The sequence below is a fragment of the Manacus candei genome, unplaced genomic scaffold (assembly GCF_025592945.1).
Source record: "Manacus candei isolate 608988 ecotype Guabito, Panama unplaced genomic scaffold, ASM2559294v1 h1tg000024l, whole genome shotgun sequence".
In the NCBI taxonomy this organism is placed as follows: Eukaryota; Metazoa; Chordata; class Aves; order Passeriformes; family Pipridae; genus Manacus; species Manacus candei.
In genome coordinates this window covers 7,311,507-7,331,179 of record NW_026138072.1, presented here as the reverse complement: position 1 = coordinate 7,331,179, position 19,673 = coordinate 7,311,507, and the positions used below count along the sequence as shown (strand labels likewise).

The 19,673-nt window shown below is 38.0% G+C and overlaps 1 protein-coding gene across 7 annotated transcripts in view; it reads left to right on the top strand.

The window, feature by feature from the left end:
• Positions 1-19,673, top strand: part of ERBIN (erbb2 interacting protein) — a 111,446-nt gene that overhangs the window by 54,253 nt on the left and 37,520 nt on the right. For all 7 annotated transcript variants that reach the window (XM_051788344.1, XM_051788345.1, XM_051788341.1 and 4 more), the window contains 2 exons: positions 11,760-11,838; positions 12,609-12,698. In XM_051788344.1, coding sequence (XP_051644304.1) covers positions 11,760-11,838; positions 12,609-12,698 — 169 coding nt within the window. The remainder of the gene's footprint in view (positions 1-11,759; positions 11,839-12,608; positions 12,699-19,673) is intronic.

Here is a 19,673-nt window from a genome sequence, read left to right as displayed (position 1 = left end):
GTTGTTGAAGTGTTGGCATTCTACTTGATTGTCTGTTGTAACCCAATGTGTACTTAAACTGTTACTTTATTATTTCTACCTAATGAACACAGCATTTAGTGTAATAAATTGACCTGGTTGTCACTGCTCTGTTCCTGGTACAAGTGGATTGATAGATAGTCTTTCTTAAAGAACACTGGCCTTAAACTGTCAGAGTAACATACAACAGAGAAAGAATCATCTTTTTGTCCTAGACTAAACTGTTGAAAGTATTAACTGTTTGCAACACAAGTTCTCAATGCAGAAGACCTAAAAGCAGCAAAGGGGGGATTTGAGTGCCAGTGCTGGCAAATTCCATAGCTCATGTACTTAAATAGACAGCTGGAGCTAGGGAGCTACTTGTGTGTCCAAAATGGAATGGCCTTTAGCTAAGCCTTCAGAGAGCCGCTGAAAGAGCACTTGTTCTCTGAGGCATATGACACAGTATCCCAGTAAACTGTGAAGCTCTGTTAACTAGAGGTTGGGGGTTTTTTTGACACCCTTCGGAGAAATGACAGGGTACAAGCTTATTTACACTATTATCATGTGCTTGTTCTAAGTCTTATCACAATTTGGATAGCTTCTCTGACCAGTCTTGCAGATAAAAAATAGTCCTGAGGTCACAGGCTTATTTACTGGGGACATATTGTCTCCCAGTAGTCCTGAAATCTCTGTAAAACTCAAACGAACCAAATCATGTTCCCTGTTTATTCCTGTTGGGTAAATGAAGAAATAGTGCTGTTTGTGTAATATATTCAGTATTATTTGAGACTTCAGTTTGTTGGCTTTCCCTTTCTCTGTTTCTCTCCACTGTTGCAACCATGGAAGATTTTTCTCTTGACAACTGCAAGCCTGTTCTCCTCCCTTGTGTCTGCTTTTCTCTTTGTAAGAATTTACTGCTCAAGTTCCCACTATCCATGATTGTTCTGATGTATGTCTGTAGTAGAACTTTATATAGAAGGGATTTTACTAGTTTTCTGAGAGTAGCAAAATTTATCAAAGTCTCCAATTCTTCCTTTTTCTTTGTTGCATATCAAAAGAATAGAGTGTGGCCTTTGGGAAGCACAAGAATTGCTTTCCTCTGATTTATAAAAAAACCCAATTAATGGAGATTAGTCTCCAATAATGCAGGATGATGAGAGATGCTGAATTCAAAAATAATTCAGTGTGTTTTTGAGATTCCTGTGGTTGTGGCAAGTGAAAGGTTCCTCTGTCGTTCTTGTAGTATTGATATAGCATTAAATATCTTCTTCTGATGTGGATGGAGCTAAATTTGAATTGCAGATGCCTTTAGATCAAATATGCATTTAGTTTTAAAGGTTATATTTTTAGAAGGGTAGTTATTTAGACTTTGATTTTCAAATACTAGCATACATAAAATATAATAGGATTTTCATGTAGAATATTTCAACCATTTGTGGCATAGGCCTAATCAAATGTGTTGACCAAAATATTTAGTTTTCTAAAGAGCTGATTGAAAAATGAAAAGCTAAGCTTCAGTTTTAAAATGGTTTCAGATTACCTCATGAATTGCAGTCTGGCTCAGAGTGAAACCTGTTGCACAGGAGAGTATCCACTTCTCCAAGTGGAACTACATGCATATATATATGTGTGTGTGTATGCATAATATTTGATGTTTAGATGAAAGATCAAAATTGCAGAAATTCTTCAAGGTACCACATTTGTTACATAAAAGGTATTAGTCCATGCAAGCAATCCTAATGGTACTTTAATAGCTCATGAAAAATCTTGCCCTTTTAATTTCTGATTTAAATGTATCTGGTTTCATACACACAATATATAAAACTTTGTAACAGAGACACAGCAGATGTGCACATGTGGATACTTAAAAATATCTAGTAGTATTTAATCAGACCAAGGATTCATTTAGTCTAGTGTCCTGTCTCTAACAGTGGCCAAATGCAGAAGCCTAGGGAAAATTCGGTATAATACAGGAAGCCAGGAGACATGCATGTTTCCCTGTATGCTCCCAGAGTCCAGCACCTTCTCTTGTTTGGCCTCCTCGAGCCAGACAGATGGGGTTTTTATTTAGTAGTCTTCATTTGACTGCTCTTGTCAGTTTAGTGATGAATGTTTCGAAACATGCCGAGTTACGGGGTACAAGTCTCTAATGGTTGTGTGTTGTGGAGCACACAGAAGTCTTTGTACAAGTATGGTTTGGAATGTATTTTTCATGGCTGCTGAAGCGATCATGGCACAAGTGTAGCCTAAACATACCAAATTGCTGCTATGTGTGCAGCAAGCATAGACTAGAGTTAGTTTTAACTCTGCCTTTGTAGTTTATTGGTATTAGTCAGTAAATTCTGTAGTTTTTGGTAGAGAGTGCCTCCATTGTCCTTTTATGGCATTTTAACCTAGTTCCCAAGGCTATTGTGAACCCTTAATATCAAAGGTATCCCATTGCTTCTTTCCACATATACTTCAGCTTTGAAATTTTTAGCTGAAGCTTAATGCTGTCCTAGCTACAAAGATGAAATGGTACTTGAACAAATGGTATAATAAGTAACCTGGGTTCCTACAGCAGAAATTACATCCAGCCTTGTAGAAAGCATCGAGAAGTACCCTTTTCTCCCAGTACTGTAACCTGATGTGTTACATCTTAAAGAGAAGTTGCAGCATACAGAATGTAAGAGCAGCATAAAAAAATTAGTGTTTTATTTATGAAGCTAAAGTAAAATCAGAACATTTCTAATTCTGTATAGCCAACTTATTTATATATTACAGCTGTACAGGAAAAAAAAAAACCCACCCACGAAAAAAACCCTGCAACCCACTCCTTACCCATAAATCAATCTCTTTCAGGGTTTGTTAGCCTTCAGGGGACAGTCCTTTCCTTGTGACTCTGGAATGCCAGCCTTAGCATGCATCTAGGGCAATATGGAAGACTGTTGAGGAAATACTTTTGACTATCTCTGTAGAATGGGAAAGCATTTATATAAGTGTATGATGGTGTATGTGAATGTACAGAAGAGTTAACTTCTGAGACTCAAGTAATTTGAAGGACTGAAACCTAGGATGAGGTGACTGCCAGGAAAATCAGGCTTTCCTAGAAGCCTGGGAAATGCACTTGAAATTGCTTGTATCTGTGGAGTTAGTCTAGTGGGAAACAGTGAAATTATCTACTTTTCCCTACATGCTGGTGGTGAAAGAAAAAGATTGAATTTTTAAGTTTCACATTATTCAGGTCTTTGGAGGATTAAACAGCACAATCAGAAAATAACCAACAAGACCAAAAGTAGCATGGGGCTTTGGAAATAATGGTACCTTCAAAAGTGTCTTAGAGACTAAGGTGTGTTTTCTTTCACAGTGATGTTACAGCATATTTAAACATGTCAGTTCGTCAATCTGTATTGTATGGAATCTTCATGGAAAAATACACAAACTAAACCCAAGAAAACACTCCCCTCCTCTCACTCCCCTGCCTTCAAGGCAGTAATTTTAAAGAATTTTGTTAACAGATGCAAATTTAGATCAAATATGTTTTCTTCACTGTTCTAAAATAATCTGTTGATTTGGCAAACTATCTTTAGCACACTGTGTGCCAGAAGTTGGGGAGTTAGAGAATGAGAATTCAGGAAACTATCTAGTCTTACATTGGTACACTTAGGAATCTTTTTTTCCAAGGAATTCAGAATTATTCACAGTTAATAGAGGGATACAGGTCCAAGTTTTACTTTCTGCAGGCAAGTAAGAGGGGAAGATCCTGAATACAGAAATAACTTGCTGTAAAATTGCTGTTTCTCTGCTTATACTGATGGAAGGTGAGAGGGACAGACAGAAGCAGGGGTTTTATATCATCCATGAAAGTGAAATAAAAGATAATTGATTTGCTGCAGACTTCTGAGTCTGTAGCTTTACTGTAGTGTATCATTGTATAGAGGTTATAAATTTTATCATAAATGCACGGAGCCATTCTATTTAAAGTTTTTTATTCAAGTCTTTGTAGTATTTTTTCTTAAATACATTGTCCTATTGAAGGTACTGAAAAGGATCTGTCCGTTCAGAATAAAAAGATCTCTGTGTAGGAGAGGATGCTAATAAAATGGAATTTCAGTGCAGTTAAGGTTTTAAATGTGAAATTTGAGTATACATATGTGAAATTCTGAAAAAAGTTTAATAAAAATCTCTTCCTGCACTCAAAAGAAATTTTTGTAACACAGAAAAGGTATTGTAGAAGTAATTAGGGGCTTTTTAGATGTGGATTTACTTGTAATGACAGCACAGAATAGGATCATAGAATAGAATGATTCATGTTGGAGGGGAGCATAAAGATCATCTAATTTCAAGCCCCCACTGTGGACAGGGACACCTTCCACTGGACCAGGTTGCTCAGAGCCCCATCCAGCCTGACCTTGAATGCTTTCAGGGATGGGGCATCCACAACTTCCCTGGGCAGCCAATGTTTCACCACCCTCACAGTAAAGAATTTCTTCCTAACATCTAATCTAAACCTACTTTCTATTTGAAGCCGTTCCCCCTCGTCCTGTCACAGGTACTAAAAGACTTAGGTCCCTGAAGCTGATTGTACAAACTTAGTAGAATTTTCTTCTTGATCTTGACTACCTATCATGAATTCTCCTTCCAGCTCCAGAGCATTGTATCTCCTTTTTAGGAGCACATTGGTAGTCCAGGGAACACTCTTTCTTCTGCTCTGAGCTGAGCTGAGAGTCCAGTCTCCCTTCTGATGTGAATTAGCTGAGCCTACTGGCTCAGGGTTGAATGCTAACTGACCTTCAGCTTCCCAGGACTTAAGGCAGGGCTATCACCCTGCCTATGTGAGAGCATCAATCTCCTGCTCAGATTCCCTGATGGGATGTTGCCTGGTGAGCTCTTCACGCAATGTGGAACTTCCTGGAAAAGGTTGTCTATATGGGCACACTTGGACCCATGGCACTTCTGTCTTCGGGCTCCAGGAGGACTTGCAGATTCTGGAGTTCCCTGCAGCTCAGGGTTTGGGGAGCTCTCTGAGCTTTCGGGAGGTCTGTTGGGGTGTAGACATCTACCTGGGGAGGCTGTAGTCTCTCTGTCTGGGTTTCATCCCCAGCCCGACAGTTGCAAAGGGTAGACACCTATTTTGTTGCCAAAAAAAGGGTGCTGCTCTGTGCTCTTCCTTGTGAACTGCCGTATCCTTCTGCTGCACCCTGGTGTCAGGCTCCCAGTCACTCACACTCACTGAAGCCTCTGGCTATGCCTCTCTCCATGTCAACCTTGCTTGCGAGAGTTGTTGGGACCTGGCTGGTTCCTGGCAAGTCTCTCAGCTGTTATTCGTTTTCTCCCTGACTCCAGGAACCCCCTGCCCACTTCAAAGGAAGGCTTAACCCACTCAGAACTTAGTGTAGCCACTGGTGCTGTCACTGCTGTTGCCTCTCGCCTTACCAGCTGCCCAAAGGAGAAGCTTGTATCTTTGTTTTTGTAACAGGATGTGCTTTGAGTGACACTCTTCGTGTAGCAACTAAAAGCAACTGGACAGACAATGCTGAATTTGCAGCCCAGGGTAGAGACTAGGGGTGTGAAAAGCAAAGCAGCTTTAAATGTTTATGTTACACTTCAGTTTTGTGCTACTCTGGGTACTCGACAGCACTCCACCCATGAATTAGACGTAGTTGAAAACCACATGAATAATAATTGTCCAAGACAGCATTATGAACACAACTGCTGCCCACAACCCTTCTAGTGTTCCACATTTTGCAATTTTACCCTGCCCTGGCATGTTATTTTTATGTAAATTGGTGTGTTAGGTATGCCTTCAAGAAGCAGAATTATTGGCTATCCTTTTTTTTTTTTTTTCCACAGAAAAGGCATTCAGGAACCTGTCTTGCTACTCACACTCCTCCTTTACACTGTGTAAGGGACAGGGCTAGAACAGACCTAGAGATACCTTAGTCTGAAAACCAAAGTTCTTCCAAAAGGTTTGAGGATGAATGCTTGGAAGACTCTTACGGGTTTGCTGCACTATCTTAGCTGTGCCAGTATATGTGTATAAAAGCAATTAAAAACCCAAAGCCACAAAAGTCTAAGCAGAAAGGCATTACTACTGTCTTACAGATGAGCCTTGTATCTTATGGACCTGAGATGCTGATTGATCTGAAACCAGCTGCTGCAAGGATTCCTTCCTCTTAAGAATTTTGGGAAGAGGAATGAATGTTCAAAAGGAAGGATGTGCATTGAATTGTTTGGGCTCTAATACACTGCTTATTTCGAGTAATGAGAAGCGCTGGTTTCAGTTTAGAAGTTAGGCAGAAATCCCAAATTAAAGTAAATTACATAAATATATAACAATATAGACTGTGACTGGTACTTTAAATTTTCACTTTAAAATTTCAGCTCTTGCAAACAGATTTTTCATAATCTTTGGGAGAGTTGTGGCATGTATTCTTGAAAATATTTTGATTGCTATGTTTGATCCATATTGGCTGGAAGGACAGATACAGCAGGGGCCTGAGGGGAAGAAAAACAAAAGCTTCTCTTTTTATGGTGGAGGTGATTGCCCAAAAGTTGGAACCAGGATGAATAGACTAGCTGAGGGAAGAAAGTAAGTAATTAAGTTTACATTTGTATTCATGCAAAATGAGCCTATATGTTTGATTCTGTGCCCTCTATACTTGTAAGTATATTTCCACTTACAGAGTGGAATGGATGTGCAGCAGGCTGTAGTTTCATTTATTTTGCTAGAGAGAGCTTTTTAGTGTGCCTGTTGTTTGAAGAGAATTTTTTTTCCTCACATTGCCCACAAACTGAGAGATCAAGCTGCAGACTCTTTCATTTGGGGACATCAGCCATATGGCTTCCACAGGTATCTCGTGTGTTAGTGATTTTTCTTTATGCTTTTTCAGGAATTGAACAAATATTTTTTTTTTCTTTTTCAAGCCCGTTTAAAACATTTATGTGAAATATTCTTGCACCTCTGTGAAAAGAGGTGTAACTTGATTTGTAGGCACTGCCACTTCTTAATAGCAGTAGGGGTTTCTATAACTGAAGTCTGGGCATACTAGTTTTAGCATTCGTTTCTGAAGAAAAATATGACTACATAAGTACAGTAGGAGCAGCAGAGCAAGCCCCCATCTGCAGTAGGGCTGAAACAGTAGTATATGGGACTGTCAGCTCTGGGATCCATTGCAGTAAAGGATTCTCCCAACAGTGAATGTGACTTGCACAATTTTCTATAAATAGAGAATTGAGTGAAAAAAAATCTTATCTGATGGAGAGAAAAAATTGTCCCCATTTTCTCTCCAAGAGAAACTCTGCAAATTACACTGACCCTCGTGATAGGAAAGGATTGTGCTATGTAGGGGAGGAGATGAGTGTAACTCCAGGTGGTGGGGGGACCCCGATTATACTTAGAATTACCTTACTCCAGGCAGAAGGACATTTGTGCACACTTACTGTGACAGGCTGTTCCAAAACAATCGTTGTTCTCCAGGGAATTAGAAATCATGTGAAATTCCGTATTTCAGCCATGTTACATGATCCAGAACTGAGGCTGATTACTTCCAGATTTGTGGCCATTGACCTAAAATCCTTGACCTTTTGGTATGTCCTTTGGGCATGTACCACAGCTGGTCTTGGATCATGATTGAATACTACTTTCTAGGTTAGGCTGGTTAGCTGGCGAGTTTTTGCCAAATGGAGTTCTGAATGTTGGTTTTGGTAGAAACTGGCCAGTGAGTTTAAAAGTGCCTGAAATTTGTGAAGACAGGGAGAAAAGAACAAACAAGTGTTTAAAGCTGTTACATAAATCTAACTTCTATGAGGAAACCACTACAAAAAGTACTTTGCTCCCAATTCAGTTTGGATTTGGTGGTTAAAGGTAATCAGCAAGTTGCATTTTCTCCTGTTGTGCTCTGCAAATGGTCATAGTCCACAAGTGTGATGGTTTGGGGTTTTTTTTTTGAAAACATTAAGACTGATCTGTAAATCAGTTGGAGCACTGAAATGTGTTAGGGGCAGTGGTTATCATGTAGAGTAGGAAATAATGGGATGAAGAACCTGTCCATATGCTGCTTTTAATGAAAGTGGGATAACAGTTCAACAGACTAGCTGATCTGTTTCATTGTCTTCTAAAATTCATGAGTATCAGTATATAAAGAAATCAGTAAGAAAAACAGAAGAAAAATGGGATTTAAAAAAGAATGTGGATCTTAATTCGCAATACTCATTTAATCAGATGCTCATGGAAGGATTGAGGTGGCTATCAAATAGATTAGTTAGCACAGCATTACAAAAGGAGTGCAGAAAGATACGGTCACAGAGTCCCTTGAAATCTGCTGATGTTCCTTAGTGGGGAAGAATATTGAAAACACTGAGGATAGATGGGAAGGAGAGAAATGAGGAACAGATCCTCTTAAAAGGTGTTTTCTACAACCCTTTTTCCTTCCCTCATATATTTTTCCAGTGTCTCTTTGCCTTCTTACTTACTTACTTTCTTACTTACTCTTCTTTCTTACTTGCATTTTCAATTTGCTTTCTTGGTGGGAACAACAAAAGAATACTGATCCAACAGTAATTGTGTGTTTCTAGTATGCAGGAGTATAGCTGAGGACAAGTTGTCAGAAGGTTGTCACATAGCCAGTTAGTAAATGCAACTTCTTATTGCATCGTAGAGAGTAGCAGTCTACTATTTTTCCACTATTTTTTTTCCCCTGTCTTCTGAATGTGTATTACAAATATTAGGTGTATTTCACGCTGTCGTTCCAGTTAGGCTGCTCTTTGGAACGATGGCCATTTACCCATACCAAACTATTGAGTGAGGCTGGTTAGGTTGGTGTGTACCATAATAATCCTGGCTCAAAGAGGAAGCAAAATTAAGCTTTCAGCCTCCTTCATTGTTAGGTTTCTCTTGTCAGTTGAATTTCTGTTGTTAATTTGTTGTTAAAACTGTTGCTGCCTCTTGCCCAAGGCATAGCCAAACATGAGACTACTGCAGAGTCCGCCAACTGTGTACAAAAGCATGCTGATTTAACATGTCTGTATTTGGATAGCTAACATTTTATTTGGCTGTTCTTTTGAGAGTAAGTTTACATTGACATCCTCCTCTCTACCAGATGTGCTGTGTTTTGTTTTCTAGGTAGTTATCACAAATTTAAACCTTCTGTGCTTCTATGACTTCTTGACACAGGCAATGGAAACTAATATTAATACTAAAAACATAAGGTTTAACATGTTGGAGTGGAGTAGTCTTTCATCCAAGGACCAAGCCGAGGCCAGTAGTGTGACAATCTCTAAGAAAAACTAAGCTTAGAGAATCTCACACCATGATTCAAACAGCAAAACTAAAGGCCCAGAGTGAGTCTGAGACACAACTCTTCCTCCAAGGAAGAGATTAGCAGTGGTTTACTCTGGTTGATCTAGATTCTTATTTTAAGAAGATGAAGTTGTATCATCAGCAATAAAGAAGTCTTGATGTGTACTTCTTAGACACTAGAAGGCCACTTCATACAAATCATCCGTAACTTCATCTCTACAGGCTCAGAATATTGTGTCATGGTAGGTGTTTTCCATCTGTATGGATATTCTTGTTTGCTGAAAGAGGTTCCTTGCTATAACCAGAATTGAGTTAAGTTTCTTGGAATTGTGTTCCTCTTAGTACAAAGACTATATGACAGCAATAGGTAAGGTACAATTGTAGTCTTTCTGTGGTAGTTTCCTAATCTTTTTTGGACTTTAAAATACCATTACTGCTTTCCAGAAATGAAACTTTATTACATTTTGAATATTGCCTTTTTGATTTTGATTTTGTACTGAGTGATGAAGTGAGTTGAATCAGTATCCACTGCTGCCATCTTCTGCTTTGACTCCACTTGCAGTCCCAGGAAACTTCACATGACTGAACTCATGTGTGTATATATACAAACACACATATATATACACACATAAAGCTAGATTTTTATTTACACATATGTGCATATGCATGAAGATGTGTGGTTGTAAACCAGAAGTGTCAGGAATCTTTGCCTATATTACCATTGATGGCTCAGTTCTTCCTGGTTCCCTCTGCTTCTGTATTTTATTGTTACTGAGTCCAGAAAGCTGTTTCCCAAAAAGATCAATGATACTTAGATGTGTTTAAATACCTGAATTAACTGGATGTCTTAGTGTGCTTTTCATGCCTTTCACTTCTCAGTAACAGAGTACAATACTGCTATAAGTCAAAAATAATAGTTTCAATTAATTAGTATGACAAACAAGTTCCTATCAAGAAAGACCTAAAAGTCTACTTTAAAAGAAATGGTAATACTGCTTTAGTAGAATTTATGGAAGAGTCAGCATGGTGACTTTGCCACTCAGCATTGCCAATTGACTTATTTGGTAAAAGTATGTGTTTTGTCACTATTTTTCTTGTTGGGGGTATTGCCATCTCTTAAGTCCTAATATACCAGGTCAGTCTTGTTTCTGCACAAACAGAAAGAACCAAACTCTTAGCTAGCATCAGATAATTGTGCAGTTTCTTATGTAAGTGAAAATATTACTTAGCAGTTGATGCTTTACCGCATGTTCTCAAAACAGATACATGGAGAGACATAACCAAGTCCCACCTCCCAGTCTGAGTGAGAAGTAACACTGCCCTTGTCTTTCTCTCTGCAGCTGGACTATTTTTGTCACTTAAAGCAGCATGACATTTCATCCTCTCACTAGTTCAAAACCAAGCATCCACAGAGTATAGTTCCTTCTTAGTGGTCTCATTCCTTGGGTTCAGGTTGCCCTTTGCACATACCTGATAAAGCACTCATAGACACAATTACACATATTAATGGAAAGACAAAGAGCTGAGATTTGTTACCTGAAAAAAAGTTGTTTTAAACTTTAGCATATGGGTTTTTCTTGGAAGCAACAGTGTGTTTTTAATCCCAGTGGAAGGATGTCATTATGAATGGTTACTGTACTTATGACAAAGTTATTTAAAATAAAAACACCTGTCCCAGCATATAAGAGCAATGTGGTTATACACTGGAAAAGCAACTGCAGTTGTGACAACAGTGGTTTTATTTGGGTTTTTTTATGGTGTAGTAAGATGGAGGTGAAAGTCTGGAATAGTAGAATGATTCAATACTGATTTCCTTCTGACATGGTAGATACTTGTCTTCTGTATTCAAAACCTGCTTTATCAGTTTCTGATAAATATCAATTTGGCAGATCTGGGGATTGCAGTTCCACTCTGGCATTTCTGGTGATAACCTTGGAAAAAGAGGAGGTTCCCTATTGTTTTAATTTTCAGACATAAGTGCGTCTGCAGCATTTTTTGTCTTTCCCTGCAAATAATCTAGAAGCTGACAGCAAGCATGTCATGTTTTGGGATATCTGTTCAGAACCATGAAGCTGTACACATACTTAAAGATTTGAAGCCTTACCATTTCACAGGAAACAAGCCATTCATTCTACCATGTGTATAAATGCCTTTTCTTTAATAAATAATAGTAGGGCTGAGGTTCGGATCTTAAGTACATTCCAGTGAGCAGTGAGAATTATTAGTGTACTGTGTGTCTCTAGCCTGCTAAACTGCAACATGAAAAGCTTTAGGAATAGAATAGTAAAAGAATTGATATTGCACAAGAGTATTTCTTTAATGAAAAGTGTATGTAAAATGAAACATCAGAGAACCAGTCCACTGGTTGCTAAATGAATCAAAATTTTTATGGCTAGTGGTTTTATGTACCTCATTTTTATGCATGTGATGGAGTCTAATAATTTCAGGCTGTTTTCCTACCCTTTTCTATGTCTTGCAGGCATACAAGAGTTTCCAGAAAATATAAAAAACTGTAAAGTCTTGACAGTTATTGAGGCAAGCGTAAATCCCATTTCAAAGTAAGTTTGTAAATTTTTTTGATATTTTATATTTTGTGCAAGTACTGCTGAGTCTTGAAGTTGTCCTAGCCCTTGGAGGCAAGGGACAGAGTTACCTGAGAAGTATCTTCATTAACCTCTTGCACTGTGATCCAATATGACTAGCTATTTCATTAAAGTATTTTACCCAAGTTAATAGGTATGTGGACAATCCTGCACTGTACCATGTAGCTTTCTCAGGTCGTTAAAATCATTCACTTCTCTGTGAATGTAGAGAAATATCTGAAGAATTTTTTTTCCTGGTAACAAAAATCAATTTTGCTCTAAAGCTTGTGCCACTGTTTTTCAAACTTAGCTTGTACGAGTAGTTTCCCTGTCTCTTTCTATAGTGACAAAATTAATGGTCCAGAAGTAACACTGCCAGAGATACAAACCTTGCCCATCGTAACTGTTCTGGGGAGAAAAGGTGTTTGTGTATGTTTTAATCTATCCTCTTGTCTCTAATGAATGACTCCTCCACATTAAGTGTCAGGATATCACAAATACATAGCAAGACTACATTTATTTCTAGTTTTTATTGCCTGTAGATGTTGTTCTCAATACTTAAAATAATTATGAAACTAATCTTACAGAGAACAGGTGTCTAGTGTGATTCTGTAGAAATTCACCCCCTTTATTTTAATGTTATCAGTATGTAGGACTTCAGTACTTTACCGTTGCTTGAAAAAATATAACCTAATGCCTTGAATGTGTTTGAAACTAAGGCACTACATTTTTTTACTTCTATATAGGCTTCCAGATGGATTTTCTCAACTATTAAACCTAACACAGCTGTACCTGAATGATGCTTTTCTTGAGTTTTTGCCAGCCAATTTTGGCAGGTAAGTGGAATATGAAACTTAATATCTGCATATAGTTTTGAATTTTTGCAGAGCAGTTTCTGCTGCTTCTGAAGCAAAATGCATACTAGAGGAAAGGAAGAAGTGTACATTTTGAATCCATTTATGCCACGTAATAGTTACAGAAAAAAATTCCTTGAATCTGTATCAGCAGTTTTTAATTTGACTTCTGAAAGACAGACAGAATTGTTATGAAGAGGCAAGAAATAAAATTCATTCACATATTTGCTTCTTTTACAACACAAGTCTGGTAAGCATGAAAAACTTAGTATTTTTGAAATTTGGGTTGTTTGTCATGTAATAATTGGAGCAAAGCAAGTAATAACAACTGTTATTCTACTTGTCCTGTACTGGATGCACAAATTATTTCATGCACAACTATAATTCTCTAAAGTCTCTTATTGTCAGGAATATTTCTGAAAAACTTGGCATATTTATGGTGTGCTGATTATGCAAAACTGTTGCATGTAAAGCTTGAATACAAGATAAATACTAAATTCCTCCGTCTGAAAACAGATTAAATCTTGGAAGCAAAAGTGAAAGGGTAATGCTCTTGAAAGAAAAACTCCTAGATGACCATAGTTCATGTTCTTATCGTGCTGATTTTAGCAATTTCTGCTGTTTCCCCCTCCTTGGTCTTACCTTTTGCTCTCTTTTCCTAGATTGTCATCTCCTGCCCCTCTCCATGTCCAGCAATCATCTGTTAGTTAAGCAGTCATGTGGCTGTGTGAAAACATTTGCCTTATGCTATATGGTTATATTTGGGTCAACGCAGTTTACAAGAGACTGGCAAATCCCCCAGACATAGTGCTGCAACCGTTTGTCAGAGATGTACTATGGAAGATGAGCAGAGGTGCTCTCCACTAGTGACCATTAATTTATTAGTCCTCTGCTCTTCTCTGTCCGGTTGTTATTCATTCCCTGATGAACGATTAAAAACACCAGATCTGTTACACACTCGGCTAACAAAAAAGCTGTTTATTATGCAGGACCTTAATTATTGTGCTTGTTTCTAGTACACAAAGTTTGATTTCAAAAGTCCTCATTAAGATTGAAGAAGAAATTATGTACATAATCTTGGTTGCCTATACTTTTTTCTGTTCTGTTTTTTAATAGTCTAACCAAATTGCAGTATTTTCTTACTGAAAAACAGGAACTAAGATGAAATGTAAGGCTTCAGGTTGACACAGTTGATCCTTTAAGTAGCTAATCTTAAGTATAATTTAAAAAACCTCATTATAGTTTTTTCTTCACAACTGTCAGCTTCTGTACTACTTAATGGTTAGTGAAATGGTGAAGTTAATTAGTAACAATGTTAGAATAAATTGGTTACTGAAGACAATTTGAAAGCCAGTTCTCCAATATGGTGTTTCTCTTCATAGTTATGAAGAATTCTGGCTTGGTTTTTAAAGTCCAGTGACTTGTAGCATCCTAGCTTGTAACTAGGAGAATGAATCTGAAATTATGACTTCTCTCATAATCTGTTTTTAAAGGAATTCAGAGTATGGATGTATGTAAGTTTACCTGCTAGTAATGGTGTTGTACAGAACACATACTATTCTTTAAGGAAAAAATAGTTTAGATTCAATAAATTAGAAAACAATGAATCAATAAAATACCATTTCAAAGTAAGGTTTGACATTGAGTACTTCTCTTCTGTAAGTGATGAGACTGCTCTGCCACCCCACAACTTTACAACTAGGTATAAACACCTTCTAGTGCCGAGTCTTTTAACTTGTACTTTAGAATATGGGAATACTTCTTTTAAAAACAAACAAAAAAGCTCTGGTAGAAGCTTTTGGGATATTTATTCCCATAAAGGTCAAACCTTCGGCTTCCAGTTTGGTGCATTAATTTTTTTGTATATGGCCTTATAGCTATTACAGTTCATTGGGAACATGTGAAGTAACTGAGTTCTGTTGCCCACTCTTGCTGACAACTATTGACATAATAATGCCTCCTAAAAACTAAGCCAATACATATGACAACTAACAAAGTTTCTGTGCTCTGTTTCAGGTTAGAAACCTGGTTTCCACATTGCTTTCTCTCTGGCTGTTCATATTCATTGGTTCCACAGTTTAATTTTTGTCATTTCTTAAAAGTGTTTATTTTTGACATAAAATGATGACCTATATAGCTATATTTAAAATTCAAATTGAGATCTCTTCATGGGACACTTGTACAGTGTCAAGATTATCTTCTTGTTTCTCTTGGAAATGCCTGTGGCTGTGCTCTAGTGTTCCAATTATCCTTTTTTGCAGCTGCCTAGTATCATTTCCCATGTGACTGTCTGATGTACTGGACAGTTCAGCTAGAAATGGCTGATGCCTAAAAGGAAATCATACGTACTTGACTTGGCGCTATGTCATTTTGTCCTTTTCCTATTTTGTTTTAGTAGTTAAGGTTGTACAGGTTTTTCCCTACAGTGTCCTGTTAAATCACTGTATAATCTGTGACATCAGGCAACTTAAATATTTTTTCCAATCCTACAAGATTGCTATTAAAAGTATTGAAGAGGATTGTCCCACAATGCTTCTTTGAAAACCTCTGTTGGTAACATTCAGCCTGATGCTTGGGAAAGAAAACTTCTTATAATGCAGAATATATATCTGTGCAGCATTTTATTACATTTACCTTTATGCATTATTCTCACCTTCAAAATTTTTGCTAAAGCTTTGCATACTTTTAAAGTCAACATTACTGAATCTTTTTTCCCCTTTTTATGAGTATTGCTGTCCTTTAGTTGTACTGGTTCAGCCTCTTAGAGGCTTTTGATCATCAGACTTTTGATTAAATGTGCCTGTTCCTTTGGAATTCTCAGGTAATAAAGTGGCGTTTTTTCCTCCACTCCCAAATTCTGATTTGAATGCACTGATATTGGCACAGATCACATCTGCCTTTTTACCATGCACAGAAATCTGAGAATAATTATGCTTACCTAAGAAAACCATATCTGTTGTATCAAAATGTATCATGTATATTTACATTTAAGTACACGAATATATAGGCAGAGCATTCTAAACTTGAAACTCACTGCGTGCTCATTTTTGAGACAGGCTTTTAGAAGGGAAACATTATTTGCTGATGAGTGTTTAAGATAAGCAAGGATTTTATCTTCAGTGTCATTCTAAACACTCTTGAGAATGTTGTCTATAGTGGGATATTGCTTCCAGAGGCTTTTTACTGTGATGTAGCAATTAATTTACTTTAAATCTTCTTTCTCAACAATTTGCCAGTAGTATTTGCAGTAGTAGATGCTTTTAGTAGTATCTACTTTGAGATATCTTTACATAAATGTACAGTGATAATTAAATTAGGGACTTAATTTAGTTACGTATATGTATGTAGATCTTTTGCTGAAAGTTTTGCACATGCAACCTGCTAGAGGATCACTACATTTCAGTCCTCTTGCCTTTATATTTTAGTTACAATTTAAAATAAAAATATTCTGCTTTAGGAGAACTGCAAAGAAGGTGAAAAATAAGGAACATCTCCCTATGAAATATTTTTAGCTTTCCAAGGAATGACTGCTTGTTGAACAGCAAGTTTCTAAGTTTACCTGCTATATGTTTCTTTTATATGTTTTACAGATAGTATAGTTCTAAGAAATCAGATTTAAGGAGACTGTTGATCTTCTGGCAAGTTGTTCACATAGAGATTTAATTTTTTTTAAAAGTTGAGCTGCAATTTAAAAGTAGGCTAAGTTGGTTACAATTAAAGAACAATACTGAAAAAGTAATCTTTAGGCCATTGCAGAAGGTGTACTTTCAGTTACTAATAATACCTGTTGCAGCTTTGTGCTTAGCTGCAAATATTTCTGTGGTGATGGGTTTTTCAAGTTCAGAAGTTAAATATTTCTGTAGAACTATGACGAATCTTTGTGACAGAATGGCACAGGTAATATATATTCTGCTGTTATGACTTCTATTTTTCCTGTAGTTTAGGTGACCTGTGGTTCTCTGTATTTCTTGTCCAAATTAAATGGCAATTTTTCAAGTCCATTATTGTAGTTCAGGTATTTAGCATGGATTGATGTTGGATGCTTAGCACCAGCAGTTTAAAGGTTGGCTAGACTGAGTATTTGATGTGTGTTATTATTTTAAACTTGAATTAGCTCTTCCAGTCATAATGGAAGAAGTGCAAACTGCTTCAGTCCGATATTTCTAATCAGTTACTGCAAGAAAATTACTAGTTTAGACACAGCCTGTATCTCCTAGCCAGGAGAGGTTGAGAATGTTTCCCTAGTAACTTCTGTGTAGTTCTACACATAAGAAATTCACAATTTGTATTTTCAGTTTCTTAGGGTTAGCTGAAGAAAGATCAGTACATGTGTGGCAGTTTGAGCCACATTAGAAATCTAAAATCCAATTTTTAGGCTTCTCCCACACCTTCTCAACAATTTATCCTAACACCGGAGAGAAACTTTCAGGCCAGAGGCTTCTGTAGAGGAAGGGGGAAGTATACATTTATTTACACAAATAAATACTATACAAACTAAAGGCAACTATATATATATATATATATTACATTACTATCAGTCAGTCCTTTCAAGCCCCTCCTTTAACTTTAGTCCAGGAGCAGCCTTTAAGGCTGATATGTAACACAGTCTTTTGCTGTGGGAGTGTTCTGGGCTCCCGAACACTCCCTCCTCACCAAGTTCCAGCAGTTGTTTGTTGCAGTCTCTCCTCCTCATGAAGTCCGAGAAGATAGCTTTGAGTCCTTGCTCTCCTGCTGCTGGGGATCTCTCCCTCTTGGTGTCCCACCTCGGTTCATAAGCTGCTGTAGTGTAGCTTAGCAGTGTCCACATCCTGGAATCCTCATTCCTCCACATCAGTTCTCAGCTGTCCCCGGTCAGCTTCGGCAGGCAACTCCCGAGCTCTTGGCCCATCTCCAATTTCGCCTGGGACTCTTCTCCCGAGCACCGCGCCTACCTCCATGGCCCGGTCTCTTGGCTCAGCTTCAATTCTGAGCCCCTCCTCCACTTACAGTGGAGGGAAAGAAAAGCCCCCCTCTACAGCTTCACTGCAGAAAAGGAGGGGGAAGAAGGCTTGGCTGCAAAGCCTGCCTCTCTCCTCTTACCTCAGGTGCTGTGAATCTCTTCCTTCACAGCACACACTCCAAATGCTGACTCTAATTCTAGCCAAAGGCTGAGTTGGGGGGTCGCAGGGCTCCTCTCTCCCCCCTGGAGGGGAAGAGAGGGAGCCCAGCCACCCCCTGGCCTTGTCCACCTACACGCAGCAGACACCAACAGCAAAACAACCAAGACAGAATTGCCAACCGTTTCCGGTGCTGTGATATATGATTTTGAGCAGAAGCGAACAACATGGATGGTGACTGGCTCTCCAGGGAACACTGCCCTGGCACCCAATCACCTCTGAGCCCCACCAGCCTCTCAGGGGGGGCCAATTTCAAACTGTGACAACTTGAAACAAGGTGATAAAGCTATGAACCTTTCTGTCACCAAAGGCAGTCTTTCAGTTTGCAGAATTAGCTTATTACAGGTGTAGTACAGTCAATTCTGCTATTCTGTCAGTTCTGGATAAAGTCAGCAAAGTGTGTGCATATTTATAGTTTACATATGAATGGAGATTTGCTTCCACTGCATTCAAGAGAAATTTGACTGCATACAAATGTTGTGAAGAAAAACTACAAACTTTGTAGCTGTTTTCCTTGTCATCCAAGCAAAACGCCAGCTGAAGCCTAATGCAGTGTTTGGTTCAGAAATCAGAGCCCAAAATGACCATTCACATCTGGGGGTTCTTCTGTTTTGTACCAGATTGGTATCTTAGGGTGCAGGTAAGGTAAGACAGCGAGGAAGTCCTTCCCACTTATGTCCTAGATGAACAGAGATGATATTACGATGAATGGGATTTATATTAGGGTATTCTTTCAGCACTGTTAGGATGGTTGTTGGGGGCTCTTTGTAGAAGTTGGAGGGAGGAGGTTGCCCTCCAGCAATTGCTACCAGATGGCAAGTACTGCTTGCAATGCTGGGATACACTGACCTCTGCTCTGTTTCAAGGTGGTTCTTACATCTTAGGTTATTTCTGGGCATGGCTGCTTTCAAACTAATCCAAAAATGAATGAGTGTCTAGAGGAAAAGTAGATACTGTTTTTAGCTTTTTATTTCTACTTTAGATATAGTTCTTACAACTTAGTAAAAATTAAGGGTTTTGTCTCCGTCCTTACAATGCATTAGTTAAGCACCTTCAGGAAAGACTGGTCTATTCACTAAGCTCCTTTCTGAGTCAGGGAGCTTAATGCCCTATTTTGTATTGTATGAGGGCTGTCATTGAGTCACATGTGGAACTCATTACAATTGTCATTACAATCCTGTCTGTGTTTAAACCAAACTCAGTTTCTGTGTTTTGTTTAACAAGTATAATCTTGTCCCTGCTGTCCTGATACAAAAAAATTCACTGGGAATGGTACATTGCTTGTATGTCAGGACTGCTTTGAACTTACCTTGGCCAAGCAGTTGAGTTTGGGATTTAGAGATCATTTATCTTGCAACCAAAGATTTACTGAAAGAAAGGTCAAACCATCTTCTAACAGAAATATCAAAATGGATTAAGAAACTGACTAGAAAGAGAATATGGAAGGAAATCCAAAATAAATGTAAAGGTTGTTTTTAATCCGGTGGAAGACCACAGGTATTCTTTTGATGAGGCTTTTTATATTAAATTGTTTAATACATTTTCAGTATTAGAAATTAAACATCTTAAATTGTGCAAAGTGATCCTGCCTTTCTGATGCTTCCTGTGTACTTCTATATATGATAACATATACCTGTAATTGATCCAGTGAAGTGCTTCAAAATCTTTGGGATGAAGGAAAACAAATGTGTTCAAACAGGTTCAGAAAAGCTGGCAAGATCTGGTTTATTTGTTGCTTTACCAAAACCAGACCCCAGCAAATAAATGAATTTCAAATAACATGCAAATTTTTGCACAAAAT